This window comes from Pyrus communis, chromosome 10 (assembly GCF_041283825.1).
Source record: "Pyrus communis isolate YQ-2024b chromosome 10, ASM4128382v1, whole genome shotgun sequence".
In the NCBI taxonomy this organism is placed as follows: domain Eukaryota; kingdom Viridiplantae; phylum Streptophyta; class Magnoliopsida; order Rosales; family Rosaceae; genus Pyrus; species Pyrus communis.
The window spans coordinates 77,690-86,536 of NC_142574.1; the positions used below are offsets into that span (position 1 = coordinate 77,690).

At 37.2% G+C, this 8,847-nt stretch overlaps 1 protein-coding gene across 1 annotated transcript; it reads left to right on the top strand.

The window, feature by feature from the left end:
• Positions 1 to 1,191: 1,191 nt before the first annotated feature.
• Positions 1,192 to 3,181, top strand: LOC137728848 (chlorophyll a-b binding protein CP26, chloroplastic). Its single transcript, XM_068467631.2, has 6 exons — positions 1,192 to 1,590; positions 1,762 to 1,846; positions 1,938 to 1,988; positions 2,073 to 2,193; positions 2,318 to 2,452; positions 2,799 to 3,181. The coding sequence occupies exons 1-6, from the start codon at positions 1,371 to 1,373 to the stop codon at positions 3,057 to 3,059; spliced, it is 873 nt and encodes a 290-aa protein (XP_068323732.1). The 5' UTR covers positions 1,192 to 1,370; the 3' UTR covers positions 3,060 to 3,181.
• Positions 3,182 to 8,847: the final 5,666 nt, after the last annotated feature.

Consider the following 8,847-nt stretch of genomic DNA (forward strand, 5'->3'; position numbering starts at 1 on the left):
TGAAACCATTTGCTAGTCCTCATTCAAAAGTAAGTGGGCATTTGGAATGGACTCATGACTTGACAATAATAACCCCTGCCAAACCGTTGAGCATCCTTGACAAACAATCCAACATCTTATCTTAGATTCAATTTTAACTGCTGAAAAATTAAAATAGAAACTGTTCTTGTGTTTTTCAAGAAAAATAAAATCATCTTCATCATTTCCGTTTGGATGATGTTTGTGTCCTCCTCATGGGGGACTTACTCATCTCTCCACTTATGATTAACGAACATTTTTTATTCGATTGTCATAATCGGAACTGTTCGTTCTCTTTATCATCATCAAAATATCACATTTGCAAAAATCATTCAATTTAGAAAATGTTTAGTAATTCACACACGTTAAACCATTTAACGGTTTTGGTGACAAGTAGTATATTAATGACGAACCGTCTATTTGTTATATATATATATATATATATATATATATATATATATATGGTTAAAAGATCTTTAAATTGAATAATTTTTTGCATATATGATTTTTAGATAATGATAAAAAAAATTTAACAGTTCTAATTAGAATATTCAAACGATAAAAGTATGCTAATCCTAAATAGAGACAAGCACTCAATGAGAGGACACAAACATTATCCTTTCTCTTTTTGTAAGAAAACAAACGAAAAGAAAAGAAAAGGTCACGTCAAACAATTAATATATGTCAAAGAGGTGTTGGTACGTAAAAACGGATCAGGATCCTGATCTTTGTATAGGGATCCTCATGATCAAGAAGTGTGGATCGTTGAATAAAAATCTAACGGTTACAAACATGAGATCCCTTTAAAGTTATAATAATTATAACCGTTAGATTTTCATTTAATGGCCCACACTTCTTAATCATGAAGATCTCCATACAAAGATCAGGAGAGGATCCTGATCCGGTAAAAACTATCGAGGAGGGAAAGTGAAACAGTGAAAGCATTCACTTGTTCGTCTACCTTGGGTTTGGCTATTTGTTGTAAAATTTTGAACATGAAAAAGGGTGCATGGCTGAGACCTAAAAGAGAGGGAGTCCAATCATCAACATTTTCGGATTGAAGATGTTATCCATGGGTTTCAAGAGCATACCACGTCAGCAGCATCATCTGCCAAATCAGCAAATCCATCCTATGAAATCATAGAAATGGATTGCACAGGTTCAATGCTAACCAATCAAAGACAGCAACAAAAATCCAACGTGGCAGGTCGACATCCACCAGATCAAGCTTATAGTATATCCCTTCTCAGCCATTGCTTCTGAGTACTGAGATATAGAGAGGGTGTCCTGGCTGGGCAGGACGAAGCAAGTACTTGTAGCTGAGAATAGTTGTGAGTGCATCTGATATTCAAATGGCTTCTCTGGCAGCATCGACAGCGGCCGCCTCCCTCAGCGTGTCTGAAGTGCTCGGAAACAGCCTGGGCAACTTCAGCAGAGCAGCGAGGTCGGCCCCGTCAGCCACCACCCCAGCCACCTTCAAGACAGTCGCACTCTTCTCCAAGAAGAAGGCTGCGCCACCTCCCAAGGCCAAGGCTGTTGCTCCCGCTGATGAAGAGCTCTCCAAGTGGTATGGTAAGTGTATATCTAAATGTGTATACTTGCTCATCTTTAACATATGTCACACACTTGATGAAGAATGTAAGATAACATGTGGACTTAAACACATAAATGTAATGCACCTAGCTAATTAGAATTAGATTAATTCATTAGCTAATTATGTTCATGGTGGTATTCGTATTTCAGGTCCTGATAGAAGAATCTTCTTGCCATCGGGGCTCTTGGACAGATCAGAGATCCCAGAGTACTTGACTGGAGAAGTTCCTGGAGAGTAAGATAGTACTCTCTCTCTCTCTCTCTGGCTACTTAATTAATTACCAGATATCTAATCTAATCAAGGATTGTCCATTTCGTTAATGCAGTTATGGATATGATCCTTTTGGGCTAGGCAAGAAGCCAGAAGACTTCAGCAAGTAATGCAAATCCTCTCTCATCTGTTTCTCTCATGCTTAATTTCTCCTTAATTCAGTTTAATAAGTTGATGAATGTCAATGCAGATACCAAGCGTATGAGTTGATCCACGCTCGGTGGGCTATGCTTGGTGCAGCCGGATTCATCATTCCAGAGGCCTTCAACAAATTTGGCGCTAACTGCGGCCCTGAGGCTGTCTGGTTCAAGGTCATTCATTCGCATTTCATTTTCTTTTAAATTTTACAATTCTTGCAACTTGCTAAGAGTAATTGGACTAAAGTTTGAAAGATTGTTGACTCTTTTTGTACACATGATGAGGACATGAATGCAGACAGGAGCTCTACTCCTTGACGGGAACACATTGAATTACTTTGGTAAGAACATACCGATTAATCTTATCTTCGCTGTTGTTGCTGAGGTTGTTCTTCTTGGTGGAGCTGAATACTACAGACTCACAAATGGTTTGGTACGTACCTAGATTCATTTTATTTTCTTATATCATTGTTTGTTATTGTCTGAACTAACAATTCTGAATATTAATTTGAAAAAGGTAATACAACTTTAGAAAGTTAGTCCGACTATATTAGTGTACAAGGTAACTACAGCCTAGAAATAGTTCCAAACGTGCAAGTAGAACCATTGAGTTAAAACACTGGAACTTGGTTTTCCTCATGAAAATTCCGTAAACCTGAGGTCGAAGCCGAATGAGTTTAGCTAGATATAACTTACGTATTTGCTGTTATAGATGTCCTTTTAAGCAAAATAATAATTTAATTAAGGATGACAAATTGACAGTCTCATGACTGTTGTAGGAACTTGAGGACAAGCTTCACCCAGGTGGTCCTTTTGATCCACTGGGGCTCGCTAAGGATCCAGACCAGGCTGCATTGCTGAAGGTAAAGGAGATTAAGAACGGAAGACTTGCCATGTTTTCCATGCTTGGTTTCTTCCTGCAAGCGTATGTAACCGGAGAAGGCCCTGTTGAAAACCTATCAAAGCATCTGAGCGATCCCTTCGGCAACAACCTGCTGACTGTGATTGGTGGCTCTATCGAAAGAGCTCCAACCCTGTAATTTTATGTTTCCTTTTTGTCCTCCTCCAATCAAAATTGACATGCATTGTATATCACATCGAGTATGAAAGGCTTTTATGTTTTTAACCTTAATCCTTTAATGGAATTGCATTTATCTTTTCACTGTGTTTCGTACGCTCGTTGTTATAATAAGTACTATGTCATTCATGTTGGGGTATTACGTCATTCATGTTGGGGCTACGTCCACATTGGTGTTGATCCGATTTCACCATGTAAATTAAGAGAGCTACAATGTACATGGAGGCTCGATTTTTTTTTTTTTTTTTGAAAGCGACTATAAGGCTTCTCGAACCAGGAGTAGGGGTGCAACTTGGGTTGGGCCAATCCGAACCCGTCCATGTCCAACTCGACTTTAAACCCGAACAAGTAGGTTTTTTTTAGTTATAATCCGTCCGAACCCAACCCATTCAACCCGTTCATTGATTGTGTTGAGTTGGATTGGTCATTTGCCTGTCCATCCCCAACCCAACCTAACCCGACTAACCAAACCCAATCTAACTAGATTGTAACCTATATCAATTAATACTCATACTAGACCCAAGTGTGCCAAGTCAAAAAACCAACAACCTTTATAATAATTTTTTAATAAATTACCCTTTATAAATACTCAAGCTTTTAGGAAATAAGAGGTTTTGATTAGTCAGCCCATATTCGTAGTCTCTAAATCCTAAAGCTTCATAGTAGATTGATTTATGAAATTAGAGTTAGCTAGCTTTGATGCTACTTGGCTTAATTTTTTTAGGAATTCTTGGAAAGTAAGTTGTTACAAGATTAAACCTGAAAAAGTTGGGCAACCCAAACCCAACCCAAGTAAACCCTAACCCAATTAAACTCGAGCCCAAATGAACCCAAATGAAACACAACTCGAACCCGAGCCCGAATTGTAAAAGTTGGGTTAGGATTGGGTTGACCTTCCAACCCACCCAACCTGTCCGAGTTGCACCCCTAACCAGGAGTAGTTCACCAAAGTCATATAAAGAGTGATAACGAAGATGGAGGAAACAAAGATATTGGAGAAGCAAAGAGAATTTGTTGAAAAACGACTTATCATTATATTTTTGGATAATGATTACAAGGCAATGACTTTGTCTTATAAATACACAGCTATAACTAACTAAAGACTTAGGGACTGATTTGGTATTGTTGTGCTAAACCTGCTTCTGATGTGCTGTGAGAATAAACAGTTGTGAAATAAAGCAGTAAAGTGTTTGGTAAACTTTTTTTTTTTGTAAAACTGCTTTTAGCCAAAAAAAAAAAAAAAAAAAACAACAGTGTTAAAGTGTTTGGTAAATTTTTATGTAAAACCTCTGCGACGGTGTAAAATGACTAAAAAAGATATGATGTTGAATATTATATAATAAATTTTTCATCTTTTCTTTTATTATGACATTTATAAGATTTATATAAAGTATTTATAAATAGTTGTGAGCTTCGAAGAATGTACTTTTACCTTTTTTTTATTAAGATATTTATAATTTTTTTTATTCTATTATTTTCTCTAAGAGTCTTTTCTTCTTTACCTTGTCCCTATTTTATTTTTCCAGAACCTTTGTCATCTTCCGCCGCTCATTCCCTCTCTCCCCTTTCTCTCTCTGTCTTATCCTAAGGAAGGCTAGGTCATGGGGAAAGGAAGGCTGGGTCACATCAACCGATTCAAAGAAGATGGATGAACTTCGATTTCAGGACTTACCGCTGGTGTTAGCGGCGAAGGCATCGAGGCTTTCCTATTGAGATTTTGGGTGTCAAGCAGATCTAGCATTCTTTGTGCAACCCAGATTTTGACCCAGAAATTCGACGAAAGGGCCCTGAATTTCAACAAAACGAACCTCCCGCCGCTCTTGTCCCAGAATTTCGAAGAAGCTTAGAGTCAGAGAGGATGGAAGAGAGACGTGGTGGGGTCAACGACGAAGTTGACGGGTATAATGTATAATTTATTTAATTAGTGAAGGCCATTTTGGGTATTGAAAAATTTCATTAAAGGCCTCAGCACCTCTTGCGAAATTAGTTTGTGCAGAAGCTGGGCAAGCAAAAAAAAGTCGATTTTTCAAAGCTAGGTTTTGCAGCTTTGTGTTTTTGGCTTTTTTTCACCCAAAACTGTAAAAAAAAAGCTAAAGTCGAATGTATACCAAACATAGCTCCTAGGTTTTTTTGATACCCGCTTTTTTCAGAAGCACCTCAATACCAAATCAGGGCTTGGACTAATGACATTTAGCCACATGGCACACTAATCACTAAACACTTATCATTACTTAAACCTTCATATCCTAATATTCCCCCTCAAACTTATGATGTGATTGACCAAGCATAAGATTGGAGTAATGCACAAAAAACAAAGGTGAACATAAACCTTTGGCGAGAATGTCTGCATATTGTTCCACAGATGCAACAAACTGCAAAGAAATGCAACCTTGCTGAGCACGCTCCCTCACAAAGTGGCAGTCAACCTCAATGTGTTTTGCTTTGGAGTGCAAAACTAGGTTAGTTGCTAAAGACATAGCAGAAATATTATCACAATGCAACAAGGGGGTATAGAACTGTCAATATGCAAGTCTTTGAGTAGTTGCTACAACCAAACAAGTTTTGCAGTAGTAGTTGCCATTGCCCTATATTCTGCCTCAGCAGAAGACTTGCTAACAATATGCTGTTTCTTGGAACACCAAGAGATAGGATTATGACCCAAGAAAATAACAAAACCGGTAGTGGATCGACGATCATTGGGATTCCCAGCCCAATCAGCATATGTATAAGCTTTGACAGATAGAGAACCAGGTCTAAAACACATGCCCCAATCCATTGTACCTTTGAGATACCTAAGAATTCTCTTAACAGTAACAAAGTGAAAATCCAAAGGTGACTGCATGAATTGACAGACTTGGTTAACATAATAGGTTATATCCGGCCTAGTGAAAGTTAAGTACTGCAAAGCTCCCACAATGCTCCTATAAGTCTTGGGATCTGAATAAACTAAACTGCCAGTTTTCAAAAGTTTTTTATTTGGATGACAGGGAGTGAGGCATGATTTGCAATTAAGCATATCCATCTTAAGTAACAACTCTTTGATATATTGAGATTGATGAACAAATAGACCCTGTGATTGATACTTTATCTGAAAACCAAGGAAGAAATGCAAAACCCCCAAATCCTTCATATCAAACTCCTTGGTAAGTTGAGATATAATAGTCTACATCTGAACATCTCTATCCCCAGTAAGAATTATATCGTCCACATACAACAGTGATAAGCTCATATTTATATATATTTTACATCAAATTCACTTGTCTTTTCTTAGTTAGTTCCTTATATTTTTGAGCTATTTACTTTGTTTTTGTGTTTTGTAGGATTTGTCAAGTAAAGAAAAGAAAAATAACGCAAGTGGAATTTTAAGTAACAAATTCATCAAAACTGCTTATGCAGGTCAGCTGACTTTGGAAGCAAGTTGCGGACAGTTCAGAATGAATTAAAGAATGAGACTTATATTCTTGGAAAGCTATGGATGTCTATTTTCTGGAGCATTTCGTGGATTGTTAATATCATTTTTCTAGAAGAAATTATGGCCATTTTAACACTGAAAGGTTCCCAAGAGGCTGAGCAGTTTGTAATTGACAAGAAAGCATTGAAAGCAATAAATCCAATAAAACTAACAGCCAAAACTGATGCAGCCAAGAACAAGCCAGCTAACACCTATTCAAATATCAGAGGAAATGGAAAATTAAGTGAGAGTAATTGGCATAAAGGCTGCCCAAAGAGTTACAATTGTTTTAGCATTTCCTCTCACTTATTGTCATCACTAAATGGCTGTTAGTGGGGTGAGTTATGGAAAAAAATTGTGGCAACAGAAAAGAAGAAAAGGGCTGCAGGTTGCAGCGGAAAAGTGTGGAAGAAAAAAGGTGAAAGAAAAAGATAGGAAAAAAGGAAGAAAAGCAGGGAAAAAAGAAGGTTGCTGCGTTAGGGAAGGAAGGAAAGGAAGGAGGAAATCTTCGCATTCTCTTCTTTTGGTTTTATCTTCTCAAACTCATGTCTTTCTTTTGGTTTAATTTGAGAATTATGTGTAACTAATTTTTAGTAGTTAGGGGCTGTTTTGAAGCCCCGAATATGATTGCAAGTTTGTTATGACATTTCGTTTGAATTACTTTTATGAATGGATGAAAATTGGTTCACTACTTGTCTCATTGATGAATTCTTTATGTGTTTTCTATGGATGCATACTTAGTAAGGATATATAGGAATCTAATGCTATGAATGTGTCTGCCTGCCCTTGTCAAATGAGGACCTACATATGTTCTAGAGTAGTACTTGTTAATTGCGATTAACATGTGAATCAATTTCTAGGATAAGTAAGACAATGCTAGTACTTACGATGCCTTGTGCTGACTCAAACTCTTTTCGTTCTTAATGATTTCTACTTGTTAAATCTATGAACACGCCATTCTAGATTGCATGCTAGGGACTAAGTTAAGTTGAAAATGCCATTCTCTTAACATACCACATACGAAAGAGTAATAGGTTGAGTTCTAACATTGAGCCAACTTGAGCATCTTCATCTAGAAATAGAAGGAATTTGAATGAAACATAACATGTTTGTATGATTATTTGGTGGTGGATAGCAATTCCCCTAACTCGTTTTTCTTAATATGCGAACTACTTAAAATCTGTTTTTGTTCGATTTAATTTAAATAGCAAATCAACTCCAAAAATTTGTGTGAGTGTAGCTCTATGTGTCTAGTGTCTTCATATAAAATTTCATAGACTTTAGATAAGTGTAAGTTGGTCTAATAATTATTTTTCGGTGACTGATCAGTAGGGACAGCAACACAGTTTTTGTGACATTTTAAGTAGTTAGATAAAACAATCTTCTGCGGGAAAGACCCTTATTTTCATATGCTACAATTGACAAATCTTAGTGTTAATAAGGAAAATCAATAGGACATTTGTGTGCTACTTTGTGGTGTGCTTTTAATCCTATCAAACAGCAAGATAACCAGGGATATGCCATCATGTATAACAAATAAAGATGGATTAGCATAGGAACATTTAAACCCCAAAGAGAGTAAGAACTTGGTGAACTTGTCATTCTAAGCCCTTAGGGCTTATTTGAGACCATACAAAGACCTTTGCAACCTGCAAACATAATCAGGATGTGCTTTGTCAATGTATCCTTGTGGATGTGCCATGTAAACTTCCACCTTAAGCACACCATGTAAAAAAGCATTTTTTACATCCAATTGTTTCAACTTCCAACCTTTTGTTGCAGTCAATGCCATTATTAACCTCACTGTTGTTGGCTTCACAACATGACTAAAAGTCTCATAGTAGTCAAGTCCGGCTTCTTAGGAGAACCCTTTAGCCACTAACCTCACCTTATATTGTGCAATTGACCCATCAGAGTTCCTCTTGATCTTGTAAATCCGCTTACACCCTACCAAATTCTTATTAGAAGGTAAAGGAACAAAATGCCAAGTGTGTTGCTAAATTAAAGCAGATATTTCCTCATCCATTGCAATTTGCCAATGTACAGATTTGGAAGCAACACTATAGGACTGTGGTTTTGCATCAGGATTAGACTTTACTTGAACAGAAAAAACCCTTTTTCTTCTTAAAAATCCCAGACTTAGACCTGGTCTGCGTAAGATGTGTATTATGAGAAGAAATAAGTATTTGCTGCAACTCGGACACTTGAGAAGTAGTAATGAGTGGATGTAACTCTGAATCACCAGCAGCAGTGGAAATACATGGTGTAAGCAGCTCAGAAGTCGTTTGAACCCCAAGAG